Source organism: Stylophora pistillata, chromosome 12 (genome assembly GCF_964205215.1).
Source record: "Stylophora pistillata chromosome 12, jaStyPist1.2, whole genome shotgun sequence".
Taxonomy (NCBI): Eukaryota; Metazoa; Cnidaria; class Anthozoa; order Scleractinia; family Pocilloporidae; genus Stylophora; species Stylophora pistillata.
In genome coordinates this window covers 15,599,199-15,619,059 of record NC_142530.1, presented here as the reverse complement: position 1 = coordinate 15,619,059, position 19,861 = coordinate 15,599,199, and the positions used below count along the sequence as shown (strand labels likewise).

At 37.5% G+C, this 19,861-nt stretch overlaps 3 protein-coding genes across 9 annotated transcripts in view; 1 reads left to right on the top strand and 2 right to left on the bottom strand.

The window, feature by feature from the left end:
• Positions 1–203: 203 nt before the first annotated feature.
• On the bottom strand, positions 204–9,403 carry LOC111331250 (all-trans-retinol 13,14-reductase). Of its 3 annotated transcripts, none has more exons than XM_088740592.1 (6): positions 8,969–9,105; positions 8,542–8,614; positions 7,354–7,616; positions 5,702–5,903; positions 3,422–3,622; positions 204–2,521 (listed from the first exon to the last, which is right to left on the bottom strand). In XM_088740592.1, the coding sequence occupies exons 3-6, from the start codon at positions 7,576–7,578 to the stop codon at positions 1,632–1,634; spliced, it is 1,518 nt and encodes a 505-aa protein (XP_088596718.1). In that variant the 5' UTR covers positions 7,579–7,616; positions 8,542–8,614; positions 8,969–9,105; the 3' UTR covers positions 204–1,631. The 3 variants fall into 3 exon arrangements, with proteins under 3 accessions (XP_088596718.1, XP_088596719.1, XP_088596717.1); XM_088740593.1 differs by having other exon boundaries at positions 8,542–8,611; positions 8,969–9,088; XM_088740591.1 differs by lacking the exon at positions 8,542–8,614 and having other exon boundaries at positions 8,969–9,403.
• A 1,664-nt stretch (positions 9,404–11,067) lies between these two features.
• On the top strand, positions 11,068–14,884 carry LOC111331233 (uncharacterized). The gene is made up of 2 exons (XM_022936298.2): positions 11,068–11,415; positions 13,543–14,884. The coding sequence occupies exons 1-2, from the start codon at positions 11,178–11,180 to the stop codon at positions 13,971–13,973; spliced, it is 669 nt and encodes a 222-aa protein (XP_022792033.2). The 5' UTR covers positions 11,068–11,177; the 3' UTR covers positions 13,974–14,884.
• Positions 14,885–15,330: 446 nt separating this feature from the next.
• The window catches only part of LOC111331238 (uncharacterized), a 39,783-nt gene continuing 35,252 nt past the window's right edge, over positions 15,331–19,861 (bottom strand). For 4 of the 5 annotated variants that reach the window (XM_088740596.1, XM_088740594.1, XM_088740597.1 and 1 more), the window contains exon 5: positions 15,331–16,075. The gene's annotated coding sequence lies outside the window, so the exon portion shown is untranslated. Of the gene's footprint in view, positions 16,076–17,990; positions 18,071–19,861 lie in introns of all 5 variants that reach the window. The other variant, XM_088740595.1, reaches the window with a different exon arrangement.

Genomic DNA, 19,861 nt, shown 5'->3' with positions numbered 1-19,861 from the left:
GTTATTATAACGGTAGTGTGGAACATAGCGCATTTCGATCGGCTGTCGCATGACTAAAATGATCACAACGGCCAATCAGATCTCAGAAAAAATATGAAACCAATAAGAATTCAGATCATAACTAAGAATAATGACAAAGTCTGCACCTGATTGGTTGAGGGGGTGGTTAGGAGTTTGTAGACCAGTAGCACCAATTAACGCAATTGAAGATAATAATAATAATTTATTTCTTATATAGCGCTACTTACAATAACAGATCAATAGCGCTTTACAGTTGATATCTCTAAATATTAAAATCTCATCTAAATAAAAATTAATTACATGTTACAGTTAAATTGGCTATAAAGGATTCATAATTTAACCACTATTGAAAGGTTTGCCTAAAAAGAAAAGTCTTAATTGAATTCTTAAAAATTTCTGCAGATCAATGGAATCGTTCCAAAACTTTTAGAAACTGAAAATAACTGTCGACTGATAATGCCTGAGAATATGACTCATCTTCGGACACATACTTAAAAGAACTTTATTTAAAATCACTTTAGTGAGTGAATAGTTCACGGATGGGTAGCTGTGGTTGCAAGGTTTACACCCTCTTCGTTACCCGTAAATAGACCTTCCATACCCTACTTTTCTCTAAAAAAATAATACTGAAATACACGAATTATGTTTCATTCGTCCTATACATAGTCAAGAATACCAGATGACCTCGCCTCAGTGATCACTGGGAATTATACAAATTACTCATTTTTAAAAAGGTTTTACCAGTCCAATACAATAAAATGCAACCTTATTATCCTCTCTATTCCTCTAGAGTGACCAGCATCTAAGTAACAATTATTCCACTCGCGCTTGTTGGATACGAGATGATAGATAGCCAATTGTTTTATTGTTTTATTAAAAACGCCCCGAAGATATTAGACAAATCTTTATATTAGACAAATATTTTAGCTCCCTTTTAATTTTAAGCTGACGCGTACGCTTACCATATCTGTAGATTATGGTATATTGGCTCATATACCACAATGGCTAAGCCAATAAAATGTCTTGAACTGCATTATCCAATGATCCAACTTTTAATAATTTCTCTTACAATATCACCCTTGTTTCACACAATATAGTCACGAGAATGAAGGAAATGAAAATCGACTCAAGATGGTTTTGATCGTTCAACGAATTCTCCTTATCAGCTCCTTAAGAACTGTACAGAGAACAGTATGGAGAACATGCATACGGAACAGTATGGAGAATATGCATACGGAACAGTATAGAGAATATGCATACTGATGTTAGAATGTAAAGGGTTAATTGTTTGAAGCGACAGTCAGACCTATTGGTTAATTCTTAACCGTCGTTTTTTTAATTAAATATCCCACGAAAGATAAGTTTTTGATTAAAAAAAATAATTTTGCACGCCTTTCATTAATTTAAAGCAATTTTAATTGAAAACTAATAATTAAAATAAATAGATTTTCCACCCAGTGAGAACCATTATTGCTCTCATTTAAAGCCCTGTTTATTTAGGATTCGATGATTCTTGCAGGTAGTTACGAACTTTATCAATCAACCAGGCAATCTCTATTAGATGAACGCTCTATTGCGCGACACAGTTTTTGGCTTATGACTAAATACGTTTAGGATCCCTCTTTGTCTGAACCATCACTGGCCACTCTGTTTTCCATGTCTCCGCGCTTCGCCGCTTTTTTCTTGACCTCCGTTTGCAGACGACCCATATCAGCAAACAGATTCCTGTTGAGGACAGCTGATGCAGTAATCACCCCGCTGAACATCGCTCCAGCGAACCCACAGCTTAGGATATCCTGGCCGGTAAGATATAACCCGGGGATGGACGTATCCGGGCGGAGTTTCATTACAGCGTTGGGACTGAACCGGTCAATGTGATGATCAATACCGTATATCTCCCCGCGAGGAGCAGCGATGTAGTATCTGTTACTCAAAGGACTCCCGACATCGAAGAAATCGACCCGGTCGCGAACTTGCGGAAAGAGCTTGCAAGTCTGTTCCCAGATTCGCTTGCCGATACGGTTCTTGAGGTCCTCGTATTCCTCGCCTCGCTTCATAACACGTTCGTTCTCCCACCTCTCAAACCACTCGTACGGGGCAAGGGTTATGACAGTACATGTCGTTTTACCGGGATGTCGCTTGTCCCACTCGGGGTCTTTAGTCGAGGGGAAGGAGATAAATAACAGGGGGATATCTTTAGTTCCGGCAGTAACAGCGTCCGATTGAAGGTACTCCCTGGTGCTTTTATCGAGGTCACTGTTGGTAAAAGCCCACACATTGGTGGCTTTTAGTCCGAAATCCTCTTTCGTCCCCTTGAGGCCGACGTAGACCGACATGGCTGCGTAACCATGACGAACACCCTCGGATTTTAGCAAGTTCTTGTCGGGTATGGGTTTTTCACGTCGAAGAAGTGTCTCAAACGTGTTGTAGATTCCTGCAGCAGAGATCACAACTGGAGCAAAAATATCCATCTCACCACCGCTCTTTTCAACACGAACACCTGAAAAGAAAAAAAAAAAACAGTTTTGTTGTCTCATTTCATTTCATTCTTTACTTATGTTCTTGCGATGAAATATGTTTAGTCACGCAATTGTTACAGCTTGTCACGTCAGGTCATGTTGTGTCTGCCACTTAACCTCAGTGTAACCACAGTGCAGTCAAATTATTGTTTTCAATTAAGGTTGATGCTTGTTAAGGAGTTCCATCTCTTGAGTTACCTCCACACAGTAAACAATTAGGGTTTGAACAGGGCTTACACCTTCAAAAGTTGCAATTTAGTTTTTATAGCTCATGATTTAGAAATAAGGGTACTATTCTCCACCCTCTACACATCATTCTTTCATTCTGTAACACTTGCAACATTTTTTTGCATTGTTGTTTTCTATTTATGACAACATACAATTGAAAAAATGACGTGATGTTCTGACGCTAGCGCTAAGGCAAAATAATATGAAGGTAATACAAAAATCAACAACAACAACAAAGAGTTAACAAGCCAGGACTAACAACCAAAAAAAGGAAAACTACTAGGCACTTTGCATCACCTGAAACACCCTACCCTACCCTAGGCACTTTGCATCACCTGAAACACCCTACCCTACCCTAGGCACTTTGCATCACCTGAAACACCCTACCCTACCCTAGGCACTTTGCATCACCTGAAACACCCTACCCTACCCTAGGCACTTTGCATCACCTGAAACACCCTACCCTACCCTAGGCACTTTGCATCAACTGAAACACCCTACCCTACCCTAGGCACTTTGCATCACCTGAAACACCCTACCCTACCCTAGGCACTTTGCATCACCTGAAACACCCTACCCTACCCTAGGCACTTTGCATCACCTGAAACACCCTACCCTACCCTAGGCACTTTGCATCACCTGAAACACCCTACCTTGGACTTTCCCAGAGCTTTCCTCGACAAGAATTTTAGAGACTCTTGCTCTTACAAGCACCTTTCCGCCTGCTTTCTCTATAACAGGAATGATGTGGAAAGCAATCTCACTTGCCCCACCACGTGGATAAAATGCTCCAAATAGGTAATGATTTGCAAGTATGGCATGCATTGCAAAACTGCCTTCTCCAGGAAGAGTCCCTACAAATTAATACATAAAATATAAACATTACTTGAAGGTTATTCAAACATTCCAGGGCTAGATTGAAGGGCTATTTGCATGATGCTGATAAACATTTTACAATCGTTGACACAATTGGTAGGGCACTTGTGAAAAAACGCTAGAAAACGAACACATTTAAAATCTTGTTCACAGAAGTACTATTTTCCTCCTATCCCCCACACACCCCTCATCTGCACTGTTGGTTGAAAGTTAGAAAAATTGAAAAGAAGTTGCCATTGCTTTCAATATTGATGGAGGTGGGTAGATGTTAGAGCATCAAATACTCTCAGAAGTTATATTTCCAAGAGATAAGTCACATATTTCATACAAGATTCTGGGCATAATAATGCCTGTCTTAAAAACTTCTGATCAGGGTTGTGGCCATAGGCCAACTGTTAGACAAGTAGGGAATAAGCCAACTGCATTTCATCTTCCATGCCCAGTTGAAGCTCCCCCCCCCCCCCCAATGTTTCTTCCTTCCACCATGCTCTTAGCACAAAACGTTCTAGTTATATTTTGAACAGCATGAACTATGCCCCAACTGAATTATCCGTAGACAGCTGCATGTATTCCCAAGCATATTCTTATTTGGTACAATGAATATATGAAGTTCATATATTTTGAACTGCGGTTGTAGATACGTATGATGCACGATCCTCGCAGTAGAGAGCGCTATTTATGCAATAGCGAAACTCAGACCTGAAAAAAATCAGGCCTGTACGGGAATATAGGAACTTCATATATTCATTGTATCTGATTTATCATCACGGGTTTATTACGAATCAACTTAACGGCCTGCTCCCAGTTGGCTTGTTACCTCAATTGGTAGAGCGCTGCACTAGTATCGCAGAGGTCAGTGGTTCGAATCCCGTACAGGCCTGATTTTCTACAGGTCTCATTTTCGCTATTGCATAAATAGCGCTCTCTGCTGCGAGGATCGTGCATCATACGTATATTCTTATTTGTTTAACATTTTCTCCCCTTACATTAATATTGATATTCTCCACACTGTTCTCTTTACATTTTCTATAGAGCTGACAAGAAGAACTTGACTGATAGTCAGGAACTTCAGTCTGCAATTGGTGATCACTTCCTCTATTCTAGTGACCTTTTTGATTCAAGGGCTATACTGTAAGGAGAAATAAGAGGCCAATCACTCTCAAGGTTAACTCCTTTACTCCACAATCTCATTAGTAATTCTCTTTACTGTCTACCATACAATTCATAAGTTTGGAAAATTTGATGTTGGATCAACTAATAATCCCCATTATTATATGGCCGTGTCTCCCCAGGACTGGGAACTACCAAATTCATGAATTTGATTGGCTGAAATCAATATTAAAAGTGGTCTAGATTTTCCCATCTAGACTGGCATCTAGACTGGTCTAGAAAAAAAAAAGGTACAAAGAATATAAAAAAATTGGCATATAAGACACAACCAAATAATAAACATCTTATTAACCGAGCTAGGTTGGTCTGTATGGGAGAATCTTGACCTCAGTCGCTGGTACAGACCTCACTGCGTTTGGTCTGTACTGGCGACCTTGGTCAAGATTCTCCCATACAGACCTCCCACTTGGTTAATAAGAACTAAAACGTGATAGTCTTCTTTATTCTCATCATTTGCCTGCTTGATATTGTATTTATATTGTATGGAGAAATTCTCTCCAGGTCACTCCTTAGAGTTAAAGGGTCAAGTGCTAAATTTGATGCGCCGGTTATCCTTGGTTTATTTTTGTCACCGTCAAGGTTTTGTTTACATGCGCGCCAATAGTAATTTGTTCATTGTGCAACTAATTGTGGGTAAAATAAACTCAAGTTGCATCATGTTTTCGTGCCACTTAGTGGCAGTCTTAATACAACAAAATTCATCTGAGAGGTGGAAATGCAGGTGGGTGAGAATTTTTTTCAATTCAACTTCCAGTAGATTCCAAAATTGTCACATAATCCGTATCTCCCTATTACCCACAGTGGCATGTGTTAAGACAAAATCAACAGATTACCCACGGTTAAATGGCCGGAAATTATGGCAAGATGTGAAGTTTGCTAACTCTCACCGTAATCACCAAAATTGTATGCCAGAACAGTTTGAAGATCCTTATCATCTGTCAGCTCTTCCAACACTTCAGCAACTGATCTTTTAGAATACTTGAAAAACTTTGTCATCCAGTCAGCAATTCCAGTTGTAAACATGAATTTGGCCAGCCATTCAGGCATGAGTTTGAATGCTACATAACCTGGCATTGACTTTCGCACATCCTGTAAAGAAACCATAAAACCATAACTCCTTACGGTGGCCACTTTATAATTTCAACTTGGTTGATATTCCCAAATTACCTTGTTACCCGCACCGACGCAACACCACAGTTTCTTTAGAAACTTACCCCCTTTATTCATTTGAACTTAAAGAGGCCATGTCATTGTGTGTGTACCTCTTGATAAAACACCCTGAACTTAAAGTTCTTTAATCCAATTCCATTTCCTTCTATGTTCTTCACTCTTTACACCCTGACATCAGTATGTAGTGCTTTCAATAAGACCCGGCACCCACTGAAGCTCTGGCAGGTATTCTGTTGCGAGTCGCCGGGTATATTTCACCACGCTCAAGTCGTGGTCACCACGTTCAAGTCACACTCAAGTCGCTCTCTGGTGGGTGCTGTACCAAGGTAGCCACCTATTTCAAATCTTATTGAAAGCACCGAGTATGCATATTCTCCATACTGTTCTACATACATTTCCGAAGGTGCTGACAAGAAGAAAATGTTTAACAATCAACAGCTTCTTAAGCTGTAAATAATTTCCTTCATTCTTGTGATGTTATTTATGACTGATTCAGGGGTGATATTGTAAAGAGAAATCAGGTACTAGTCATTCTTATAGTTAAAGAGTTAATCACTCTCCCCCTTCTAAGCCAAGTCTGTTTTGTTTTTCTTATCATACCAAAATGTGTACCTTAATTTTGACTTTTTTTTCTCATTTAAAGTAGTGTTGTATTTCCCATACAAAAATGGCCTGATAACACAGATCTTTCAGAATGCCATCTACCTATTTCTAAGACCACACATGTAGCTTGAGTAAGTGCATCAAGGACTATAATTGCTCTGGAGCATGAATAAAATAAAACTAAAACATAGACCTGTCTTGATAATTAATTTCGAATAACTATCAATTATTCATTGAACCAAAAAAAATATTGATCATAATATTTACAATGGATATTTAAAGGTGTGGAAGTTGATTTGGCTTTGTCCTCATCACCTGCCAAGCAATAAAAATCTCAAGTCCATAGAGTAAACTTTGAATTCACAGGCCCAAGTGAATTTGTTCTAATATTCCATTACACTGCTCTACTTGGACTCATTTGATGATGGACACCAGCTGACTAGAGCCAAGAAGTCTCATATTTCAAGCACAATTGGTAAAATATGTAACTGGAAACACGCTCGACATATTAAAGATTGGGTATGGGCTCTCTTTCTTGCATCAATGTAAAAAAATGATGATGGTGTCAAGAGATTCTAAGTCAGACAGATATGTTACTTCCAGGTCAATATCATACAGGTCAGATGGCATGCTCACTTGTCTTTTTTTGTGTAGCTGTACATGAGGTGAATGAAAGTTCTGTTGGGAATTGTTGATAAGAGATGCAGGATGAGGGATAAAAAAAAACCAGAGCTCAAAAACTGTACGTATATAATAGAACATTTACCTTAAGCATTTTCATGTATTGATCAATAGCTTTCCTCTCTTTGGGAAAACTTTTATACAATGCACTGCAGTATTCATCCTGTCTTCCACCACAGACTGGATATTTCCTTGCATTTTCTCCATTGCCGATCACTACAGTGTCATACTGTTTCTCAAGGGGAACCCAAGCCAGCTGACCTTCAGTTAGCTGATCTGACAGAAGATGCATCGTTCCCTGGCAGCTCATTTCTCCAATGTAATGAATACCTGGGTCAAATTCATACCCTGTAATGTAAACCAGAAGGTGTTAAAAAATAATGAAAATAACAGAAGGGGCAAAAAGAACCGAATCACATGGCTTCTATTGACCCTATAACTCCCAAGATTCAATTGTGAATTCTCATTGCAAAGTAGTTATAAGAATTCAGTGTTATATCAAGAGGACAACTTCAACCTGATAAGTTTGAGTATTCTCATTACTTGTTTGCTGGATCATGTATGAATATTGTAGGGAGAAGTTACATATTAATTACTTGTGGGAGTTAATTGGATTCGTGAATTTGTTGTAAGACTTCAACAAAACATTTTGTATATGGTAAATTACACACATTTTGATTGGTTATTCCTCATAATCTATTAATGGACAGACATAAGGATGACATCATGATTAAATCTAACAGATTCAGTTCAATGCTGCTGTGGGGCTGTTCAGTGATAGATCAGGGTAAGAACATCAATGACACACTTGGCTGCCCCTTGTGTGACACTTTTTTGTCCTTAACACATTTTGATGTCATCTAGGATCTATAACTTCTACTTGTTAATGACAGAATCATCAAGTAAAGCAAAGTAATTCCTGCAATTTACTGATCAGTGTTGTGACTTTGGTAACAAGGTCTGACTGTTAAAAATTTCCGGGCAACATTACAAGAGGAAATGGCAAGATTTCCTTATAACCCCATATATTAATTATGCATAGAGTGTTGCAAAGAAACCTTTATATTATTTTAGTCTTTATGCATAATTAATGTATGGGGTTCTATGGAAATCTTTCCGAGGAAACTGCACGAAGAAAGAATTTTGCACCTGCTTCAGTTACGTTAATTAACAGGAACATTATTTCAACCACTATATTTTGACATTATCAAGTTTCAATAATTTTTTACAGTCTGACCCAGATCTCAAACGAATGACAAAAATAGCCACTTACAACTCCGCTTGATGCAAACGTTTCCTGTTCTTTGGCTCTTAAGTGAAATGGGAAGTTCTGAACATCTTAACTACTACATCAAAAAAAATGTGTTCATTAAAACTTGGGCGGTTGTTAGATAAAAAACACAGCCATACAAGAGTAACGTACAAGAAAAAGCACATTGCAAAAATTATGTGTTAAATAATTATTCTCCTCCGTCTATTTTTCTCCAAAAACTCTGGCTATGAACTATTACGCAATCAGCCTCATTCCCCAACCAAACCTTCTGAAAAGTTCACTTTAAATGACCAGCCGTATAAGGGTTGTGTGCTGCTGTCCTTCTGCTTGACCCGTGAGCATGTTGGTAGTGATGCAAGGGAGAGCTGAAAGCTTCAGATCACAGGTGACTTACAGATCAACAGACTACTATTAACCATAAACTGACCTTTGTCTACAAACGAGTGGCAGCATCCTCCCGCTTGATCATGCTGCTCTAACACCAGAACCTTCCTCCCTGCCTTCGCCAGTAGGGCTGCTGAGGTAAGCCCTCCAATTCCGCTGCCTATCACAATTGCATCGAGGTCCTCGGGCACTTTCCGCGCGACAAATCCTTGCTTAATAACTTTGTCCCGTTCCGCCTGGTCCAGGACTAGAGGTCGAGGTGGCCTTCGACAATCGTTGGCGAAAGGGTTTGGCCCTCTTTTATTCAACTTTGTACGGATTCTTAAGATAACCAATGGTATAAATACTGCAAAAAGTAACGTTAATAAAACCAAAGTGTAGGAGGAATTTTGGAGAAAAGTCAAAATAAACTCCGCAAATTTCTCCACAAGAGCCATCTGTGTTTCTCAATCTTACCCTTTTGCTCCTAAGGCATCATGGGCTCGATATGGTCTTCTAACGCTCGAAAGGTCCTGGATACCAGAGTAGATCCCGAGGCGTGGCGAAGGAGTGACTAACCTCTATACAAATGATTCAACTTTCGCGCATACGTAGGGAAAAATTTGTAATACCACCTTCGTCTACAATTAGTACCTTGTAGAACCGATAAAACTTGGAAAAATTGTGCGTATACATCGAGATATTTCAAAATGTTGCATAATATCCTTTTTTCTCTAAATTCTTTTGATTCCTCAAACAACAAATAAAGAAAACAACAACAACAAGAGATCATTATGTTCTCTCGGCCCAAATCATTCCTTGCATTTTATTTCGATCAGGTTATGAAACAGGAGGGCAGACTTAGCGACAGTTAAATAATCACTAATAAGTCTCTTATTCCCAGCCCTGATTGTAATTGGAAATGTCGCATTTGTCACTTTGTAATAATTTATGATATATGATTTATCTTTAACTGTGACATCACAAAATATCTGTCCAATCGAGTGACAGAACGATGTCTCTTCTGTTTTCCATGCCATAGTTTTTTACTCCGTATCAAATTAATCGATATCTAGAAATATTTTACTTTCAAATGCGAGGTTAGACTGACTATGCCTTTTCACGTCATAAGCAAATTTTTTCGTGCAATTAAAGACTTAAATCTTTTGGATTTGCCATGCAATAACTTACCGTGTAATAATACTTTTGTTCTTTGAACGTGCCGCTTTACCCTCAAGCATGAAGCCAATTTGTCCCTGTTTATTCTGGACATTTTGGGCTCAAACAATAGTTTAATATCATAAACCACGAAATGCTTATTAACCTACAAATTTCTCCCAAAAAATAGTTTAACTAGAAATTCTACGTAGAAATAGCTTTGACTGATGTGCCCTCTGTCTACCAGGTGACACCAGCTTTAAATGGTTTCAATCAAAGGTTTCTTATCTGAGAAAAACAGAACCCAAAAAAAAAAAAAACTATCCAAAGAAACGTTAATTAAACGCGCGTAACAAAGACTGTTGTTAAATTCTTTTTATTGCTGTCTATTATAAGAGAAAAGAACAAGCAGGCACACCACCGGGAGTAAAATAACACTCGATATCCTACTGCGTGGTTATTAAACGTCGTAACTTTTGAACAAGCCGATGCAAACGCCAACTAAGTACAATGCGAAAAGAAAAGCTGAATCAAACCATCTGTTGCTTGGTCTACGTGTCAGGATTAATATACAAATACTGAATTAGTTTAATCAAGTTTTGATTTGCTTAGGTAAAATGTTCCAGGTTTTATCACAATCAAGAGTAAACGAATGATTCCGTGGGCTAATAGTGTGATAATGCGACTGCTTAATTGTTGTATAATAACTATCGGCGTGAATTTCATTGTTCAGCGCTAAACATGGCAGGCGCGCTGGAATTTCAAAATTCTTTCAAATCATTTTCTACTTGGTAAAGAAATGAGAAATTGATTTGAGGAACTTTCAAATTGGTTGAGCTTTTCTTAACAAACTGTTACCACAATTTGATCAAATTAACAACCTGTTGATCAAAACACTCACAGTGGTTAAGTTTAATTAATCAATTAGCCAATGAAATCCTCTTAAAGCTAATAAGAGGTTCCACAGTGTGATATCGATCAGTATTTAAACCGTTTACCGGAGGCTGCTCACCGAAACACGTCCGTATTTGAATCCGTCTCGTTGACTTGCGATCCAAGACTCTCGTCAAGAAAGTGGAGAGCACCACTTCAGAAGCTTTTCCAAGCTGCACATCATGGAAGCTCAATCCACAAGTTTCACCCGATCCTCCAGTTTCTCCATCGATAACATTCTTAGCAGCAAGGGTGAAGAATCTCAAACAAATTTAAAACTTGAACTTCCAGTTAACGCGAGCGAGAGTGTACGGCGAGGTTTTCAGATGTGTCCTCCATTCCTTTACGGCGGCTTGAATACATGGCAGCAATATCAACCACATGTTTGCCCTCCATTCGAAAGATCACGGAAAACGACCGGTAAGAGATCAGAATACCTTAATTAACCCAATGAAATGGCACGGAGTAAATAAGCAATAGTGAGTTAACGATAAAATTTAAAACTTCTCTCAAGCAACCTTAAAGGAGAGATTTCATGTGAAGCCTGTTATGAGTGAGTTGAAGATGATATCTTCCACTCATGATATCTTCAAGTTATGAACGCTGAAGTAGTGAAATTTACCAAGTTTGACAAACTGACTACTTTTGCAAGCGTTTCATTAATATCTTCCTCTCTCTTAAGACTACCAATAAGTGGCTTCAAATTGACAAATGGTTTTCAGTTTTTTTTTCATTACTGGGAACTGATCTTCAGTGTTAGTTCCCACGTAATGTGGCGTGTTTCAAGCCTTAGACTGCTATCCTTTCATGGAAAAATAAAAGTTAATTAGAGAATGGTGTAACGTGGCAATTATCTTTAACGAGTCGCACAAAATAGACTTTAGAAATGCAATCTGGGAATGCAGAATTTCAGGTTCTCGTTCTGCGGGGTTTTTAAAGGATTGTATGGGTGAACCCATAAAAATAAGAAGGAAAACTTAGGAAGTTTATAGTCCGATTGTGCCTTTGATTTTTATGGATTTTCGACCAACAACGTATACCGCTTCTTTTCATGCAGTACGCTAGTTTGTAGGGGTAGAATGGTACAAAGTACACACGATTTAAATGACTGAAAATCAAGGAAGCGTCTCTTCCTGATTTGAAAAGTATTTCAGATAAATATTTGGCAGACCTGTGCAAATTTGCCAGTCGCAAAAGTCTTTAAAGCAAGCTTTATTTAGATTCTTTAAAAACGTGGCCTGTTTTTCAGGTTGATTAGTTCAAGTTTGTTATATGTAATGAAGTATTAGGGCCGCTTTACACGAGGTTTAACCCAAACCGCGGTTTACGCAAATGGTGAGGATTTTCTATAGGTTGATTTAATTAAATAAACGTCCTTCCACCATTAGCTTTCGGCCCTCTCGACACTGCTCACAAATATAAATTGAAAATGAATTAGAACGCACTTTTGTTATACAACGGCTAAACTTTGTTTTAACAATCGGCCCTTATAGTTTGTCTAACAATGTAGTCAGTTCTGATGTAAATTAAAAAAATTTTGAGCACTTTAACCGCAGATGAGCAGAATGTCTAACTAATTTTTCAAATATGACAGGTGGTGATGAAGTAAAGTTTCCTTTTACTTTGTAAAATCTCCCTCAATTTTTGATGGAGTTGATGAATTTCATTGCGCATCAAGTAGTCATTCGCGCCTTATCAAGTAACAGTTACCAATCTTATTATCATGTCAATCGCTTTCGATCTCAGGATCTCAGTTTTGATTCTCCTTTAGTTTACAATAAATTTTGTAGTTCCAGGAATCCTGTGTTAATCAAACAATCCTGCTGGTATCTCTTCCTAATTCTCATCATCTGTTAAAAAGATGTTATCTCACTACCAGGAGAAATTAATCATCGGTCACTGGCTCACGGGAGGGTTACGAAGCTTAATTCATTGAAGAGATCTCTAACCTTAGCCAGGAGCCCATTAATGGGCTCCTGCCTTAGCCTATAAGTACATTGATTCTCTATGTTCAGTTTGGCCATTTTAAAAATTGTGGCAATATTTACAGATGAGAATCAATTATTCGCGTAAATCTTCTTGACCGTGTACTTATTTGTTCCTTTTTGTTTGTTCCTATTTTTTCTTTTTTTTTTTTTTTTTTGCCTTCTTGGTATTTTTCTATCGTAACAAATCGTAATTAATTCTTTGACTCCCATGACTAAAACAGAATTTCTCCTTACCATATCAATACAATATCAAGCAAACGAGTGATGAGAATAAAGACAAATATCAATTAGAAATTATTGGCGGATTCGATACCAAATTCTCCGAACTTACATAGAAAGAATTGAACGGCAGTCGGGAGAAGAATTTACAGGGAGAACTTGCAAGATCTCCCATGGGAGTGAAAGAGTCAAAACAACTTTTCGATATATTTACAAAAGTTTCCAATATAATATCACATAGCAGCTACTTATAAAAACGTCAGCTAGAATATTTCAAAACGGAAAGTCAAGTAAAAAGGTACTAGCGAAAGCTAACTTAAAAATTATTATGTTGTTCTAGTCCCACAACAGGAGGGCAGCTCAAGAGAGCGACGACGATGCCGAGATCCGTCCAAGAAGCGTAAAAGAACGGCTTTTACCACAACACAAGTTAAAGAACTTGAAGACGAATTTCGCAGGAGCAAATATTTGACCATTTCTCGTCGAACAGAGCTTTCAAAATCTCTCAAGCTGACTGAAACACAAATCAAAATCTGGTTTCAAAATCGCCGAACGAAATGGAAAAGAAAAATAGCAGCAGAAGTGGAATTTAGTGTAAGATCATCCGGGAACGTGTATGGTCCCCATCATCCGGGAATTCATCATTGTAACCAGCACTGTCACCCTGGTAACAACACGCCGTATAATTACTGTCAGTCAGGTTTCTCGGCGGTTTTCTGCCATCCTCAGTTGTCTTACCCATCAGTGCATGCTCCTCACACAGGATTTTAGCCAACGATAGAACACCAAATGACAAAGAGTTTGCATCTCCGAGCTGGAGGGATATAATTGGACAGATCCCTTTCATAAAACCTTCACCAATTTAGTGGGAATTGAGTCGCAAGTTTATTTTTTTTCAGTCCATTAATTACTGCGGATGGAGACTTTTAAACGCGTCACTTGGATATCACTATGGTAACTGATGCAATCTACGTGTTCATACGGGACCACTGTTGCTAGTTGATTCATTCGGAGCAGGCGTACAACGATTTAAATTGTAATCTACACTATTGAACAAAAACAAATTCCCTCGGCAATTGAAAGAAAACAAGCTCTGTGTATTATTTGAACAAACAAGAATAAAGAAAAACCTCAAGAGACATTATAGATGATTTATTTTGAATGAAAAGTCATCCGTCAAAGAACTGCATCGAAGGGAAACTGAATTTTCCTTTGTGAACTGTGGGTCTCCCATAATAACCTTCACATCCACCCTTCTTAAAGGGTTTTAGAACTTAAACTCAGCCTCAGCTACTTATTGACAGTGCGTAACTGTGCTGAAAAAATAGGTTTTAACTTCAGTATAAGGGACAGCAGATAATAATGAGCGACTCTCAGTGGAATATGGAATTTGACTGATCGTGATCATCATTCACGAAGAAATTGCCATATTTTGAAATTTTTGTTAGTTATTCCTTATTGATCTGAAACAGAAGAAATGCCAAATCAAGCTGAGCGAGATGTTGATAAGGAAGGAAACCCAAAATATTGATAATAAAAAATTATAAATATTCGAGATTAACTTGGTATAGTTTGAAAGTATTTGAAAACTTTGTATCTTCGAGCTACTTATCCCAGCGACTAAACTGCGATAGGTTTTTTTTTCTTTGGTGGTAATTTGAGAAATAAAGTAATCGGATGTATTTGAAGTTTCCGCGTAGTACAGACCTAATGGTGTACAATTCCAAAGAATAACACTGGTTTATGTCGATTGCCACCGTAAGATTTTTACTAATGACTATTTCTGGATCATTACAAATATATGACACATGGTCGGCTAATGAATGAGCTTTGGTTTTCGAGGCTTAGACCAGAACTCATCCGGTAAAGATGGTACTTCTCCAATTTTACCAACTCAAGTGAATATTGTTAAATAATCCTTGAGAAGAACTCGAAAGAATTGACACTGAACAGTATTCGCTACAACCCGAAGCAAACAATTGCTTCAATGACAGTATTCAAGGGATACTCGGAGCAAAAACATAAATCTTGCTTTAGATTTCTTTTCTCGCATAACAGATCAGTGACACCCGAGTCTGGCACAATGATCACTGCGCATGGCAGAAGCAAAAACTCAAGTGAAACGAGATTACCTGTTGTGGTCACGTCAACCTTTATTGGCAGGAAAGAGTTATGCAGGCTAAAAATGTCTTACAATAAGCTGTTTGTGGCCAGTTCAATGCAAAATTTTAGCGGTCGCGTCGTAAAAGAACGAGTTCATTACGCGATCCGTCGCAAACCTCCCTCGTTTTTTCACTCCTCCGCTACCACCGAGCCGTTTTCTATCGTGCTTTCTTTAATACTCTTTGAACGCGTGGGATATGCTAGACTAAAACAAAATGTCGATCAAATAAATATACGAATAAAAATATCAGTCATCGACAAATCATGGGGGAACTTCGAAAAAAAAAGCCCTCACATTGCTTGGATAATTGATGACATGCAGTATTATTGAAACATTTAGCAGTATGTTTTTAAAAATTCTACATTCAATAACCTAGAGTGGATTAATCTACAGGACCTCAAACAAAAACGATAACCTGTAAGACATTGTTTGCAAAACCTATTCTCCAATTAAGTTTCCAGACCTATTTTCTGGATAAAAATGTCAAATTAATAGTTAGAATTACTCGTGTCGTCTGCCAGTCTTAGCCTATTCCTTACAAACGGGAACAATTGAAAATAGTTTGTCGACAGAGGAAGTATGGCAGCTGATTCTTTCTCTAATGAAACATCCTTAAATCTCGTGCTGGGTCCTTTCTCTGATCGCCGCCATTTAATTGTTGGCTCGTTTCTTCTCTCTTTGACAATTTACAATCAGCCGTGAATGTTACCTGTAATGAGAAGAATAATGAAATGTAAAATTCAACGCACCAATTTTCCATTTTAACGGTATAGTTCTCCTGATGCTACAAATAAACAGAAAACTTACACAGCCGAGTTGGTGAAAGATCTTCAGACGGGATTGAAGGGATGAAAGTTTTATACAGATTAGTGTTTGTTTGTTCGTGGCTTAACCAGTCGCAAACTGTTCATATACCAAACTGAAAACACCTTTCTTAAAGAAAAAGCGCAGCCAATCGTACATCGATATTGTGGGACGCGCATCCGTTCCCCTTCTTTCTCTCGGTCAAATGGTTGTCAGTTAAAATTTTGAATGTGGTTTTGCATCGCATTGTTTCCTTCGTCTTGGTCCAATGGTTGTTAGTTATAACTTTGAACATGGTATCGTATCGCTAACAGCTTTTGTTACCTGAAAGGGTAGCAGAGTAATTCTAAAAGCCCTTGTAGCTGTGGCTAAATCAAAACCGACTGTTTTCCCAGAACAGATTGCACAGTTCCCTAACAATGATCGTTAGGGATTTGCATGTTTTTGTAATACCAAGAGTTTATACATTGAATATACGAAGTTCATATGTTTTGAACTGCGGTATAAATACGTATCTTAAATGAAATTAGTTGCTTGTAAATACATTTTTCTTTTACATGGTAACAACGATGAACACCATCCGAACAGCGTGGTCTGTTTAAGTGTTTTAAACATCTTCGGCAGACAATCTAGGTTGTCATCCTTAAGAAAGAACGAAAGGTTACTTAATTATGAGTTTTGTAAACAAAGTTTAAGATCAAAACCCTACACTTTTCCTAACGGGATGAGTATGCAAAAAAATAAAAATAAATAAATAAAATAAAATAAATTTAAAATGATTGCCCTCTCTCTCTGTCGAGAAATAACTGAAGCGACATAAGATTATTCTTACTTCTGCCTTTTTGAATATTTTAAAACTTCATATAAATTCTAATTTATGCCGAAGAATACTTGGGAATCGATGACAATTCCCCGAAAAATCGGTTCTTTTTCCTTGTTCTGACAGAACTTCAGTGCAATTGATTAAAAAAAAAAAAACTAACTTCACTGTTGTTTTGCAGATCAAGGGATCAGTTATTATGTTTCGTCTATTTAATCTACTTGTATTTCTTCCTTATATATCTTCATCTGACACCACAAGCGCCCTAATTGGTCAAAAACCTATAGTTTGTTGTGCCAATAAACCCATTGAAAACTGAAGTTTATTCTGTAAAAACAGAAGACTGCTCTTCTATCGGTTTACTAGCATCAATAATAACTCACTTGAGATTTGAAGAGAACACTCGAGAAGTTTGTGAATTACGAGCTGGAGGCGAGTGGTCTACAAACTTTTCGAGTGTTCTACCAACATCCTCACTAGGAAGGGCGTTCTATTGCTAATTATTATGTTCCAAGAGGTTAAATGATGTAGCGCTGTACGGCTTTATACAGAAATTAAAGTTGCTGTACAAACATATATTACCAAACAAAGGAGACAGGTGCTCTAATTTTACTAAATTTGTCAAACCAGCAATTAAAATGGGATGAACCAGTGGTGTGCTGGGGAGAATGGCGCCACATTAACTCCGCCGTCACTCTAAATTGACAGAGAGTCTATAGGTGACGAGTGAGGACTTTTCGTAATTTGTTATTATGTGGGAAATGAGTCTTCATACAATTGCCTTGACGACTAACATCCGGTATTTTTATATAGAAAACGCTAAATTTGAGGGTTCGTAATTGTTTGCTTCACAAAAACATCTACAAAAATATTCTGTACCGATAAAACACTTGCGAAAGGTCACTGTAGTTGGATGGACCTGTTTTATAATATTGCCAATATATTTTAGTTCAGTTTTATTCATTCTTCTATTCTTGAATAAAGGTAGTTGATTAATCACCTTCTGTACTTGTCGTTTGATGATGAAGAGTTTTAATTGCGGTAACAGTCAGTGGCCTAGCGTGTGACATTATCAAGCACCTTCATATGAAGAAGAAACTAATTAACTCAGTATTGTTACCATTTTTAAAAAAAAAGAACATTGAAAAGAAAAAAGTCACTCCAGTTTGAAGTCAATGTTTCTATGGGTTTCGGTATTTTTATTTAAAGAACTTTGTGAAGAATAAGGTAAAAATTCTGTTTTGCAAAAGATCTCGTTCAACAAAATTCATTCGTGCTAAAATATTCTTTAACGGAGAGTTCGTTTTATAAATTTTCTATATCCGTTTTTTAAACAGTTAACAATTGATGTACAATGATTTTGCTCACTGGCCACGATAATGTTGTCATTTTACGACAAGAGCGATTATCCCAGAAAACTATCTGGCGCCGTTTTGAAAATGCTACGCTAATAGCAAGATTAAAATCATGTTGTTTAAAATTTTTATTTCCAAACGTTAGAGAATATCAACTAATAGCAAAAAAAAAAAAAAGAAACCGTTAAAAAAGAACAAACACGACATTTTACTAGCACTTTTCTATAATCTTGGCTTTCCCATGCATGCCTCTGTCTATCCCTGTAAATCTTAAATTCTGGGTCGTAACGCAATATTTTTGCTCTGAAAAATTCGCCTACGCTTTCTATGAAATTTTCCATCCATGAGATGTCTGCTTAATTTCAAAACGTATTTGTTGTTACTTTTCGTCTCTGGGAAAAATTTGATCATTTGTCGAATTATTACAGAAGGAAGAACATAGATATTGTTTTAGAAATGAGTTTTCTAGAACAAAAAAATTTTAACAGCCGAAATAAAGTAAATGAAAAAGCGCCCAAAAAAAAAAATCTACAAAGATCATACAGGGACTACCTGGAATATTAGGTCAATTTCAAGGCTACGTTATTCAATAACTTTAGCTCAACTGGCTCTACTTTGAATTTAAAACTCGCTGCATTTTTTAAGCTGAAACAAAATATCACAGCGATTACAAATCTTTCAGTTCAGTCAAACCGGTTCAAAGGAATTTTAATCCCAATATGCGGAAACGTTTACATTACAGCCTGTGTTTTTCTTTTAATACAGGGACTTATCTGTGAGAACCTCAAATAGTCACAGTGTTTTCGAAGATCTGTCAAAGGCAATGTGTAAGGAAGGTTTCACAATATTAAACCCAATCTGCCCGACAATATTGATGATGTTCATCTTCAATGCAAATAAATGCGCATTCATATACCACGAAAGGAGGAGTTTTACGAAACCTATTGCGACACAATACAACAAGACGGTCGAGTAACGCCTAAACCACTGTGTCACTTTAAAACCAAAGTTAATTTTCTCTTTTGCGCTAAGAAGCACCAATTTTATCTTACGATCTTTAAAGACGTAACAAGTTTTACTTGCGCGTCAATGTTTTTGCACCAAAGACGAATTACGCACAAAAAACATTAAACTGATCACTATCGCTTACAAATCGTGCGTGGAGATGTTTTAAATCCAGCCCAATAGGAATTTACACTTGAAGTTTAGACTACAACGTACTCATCGATCAAAAATCCAAATTAACGGTACCAAGGATTCACTGATATCATGGTCCACGGAAAAAAATGTCCATCTCTCAGAGCGGATTATTCAATTCGATCGAAGTCAAACCAGATCAGTATTCAGGTTAATTTCTTGATGCCGTTTGGTAAGAAGGGGAAGAATTTAGGAAATAATTAAAAATTTTTAAAATACATTGGACCCATGGACATTTTATCAAGGAATTGGAGAAATCGTCACATTGGGGAGGTGTCTTTTTTCCATAGTAGGTTTGTCTGCGGAGAGGAAATTATAA

What these genes read in the sequence shown, in the direction of transcription:
- LOC111331250 (XM_088740591.1), bottom strand. Translation starts at nt 9,362, where the DNA reads ATGGCTCTTGTGGAGAAATTTGCGGAGTTTATTTTGACTTTTCTCCAA. An exon ending in ATACAATTTTGGTGATTACG is followed by an intron (nt 3,623 to 5,701) that starts GTGAGAGTTAGC and finishes ATTAATTTGTAG; the next exon opens with GGACTCTTCCTGGAGAAGGC. An exon ending in AAGCTCTGGGAAAGTCCAAG is followed by an intron (nt 2,522 to 3,421) that starts GTAGGGTGTTTC and finishes TTTTCTTTTCAG; the next exon opens with GTGTTCGTGTTGAAAAGAGC.
- LOC111331233 (XM_022936298.2), top strand. Translation starts at nt 11,178, where the DNA reads ATGGAAGCTCAATCCACAAGTTTCACCCGATCCTCCAGTTTCTCCATC. An exon ending in AAGATCACGGAAAACGACCG is followed by an intron (nt 11,416 to 13,542) that starts GTAAGAGATCAG and finishes ATGTTGTTCTAG; the next exon opens with TCCCACAACAGGAGGGCAGC.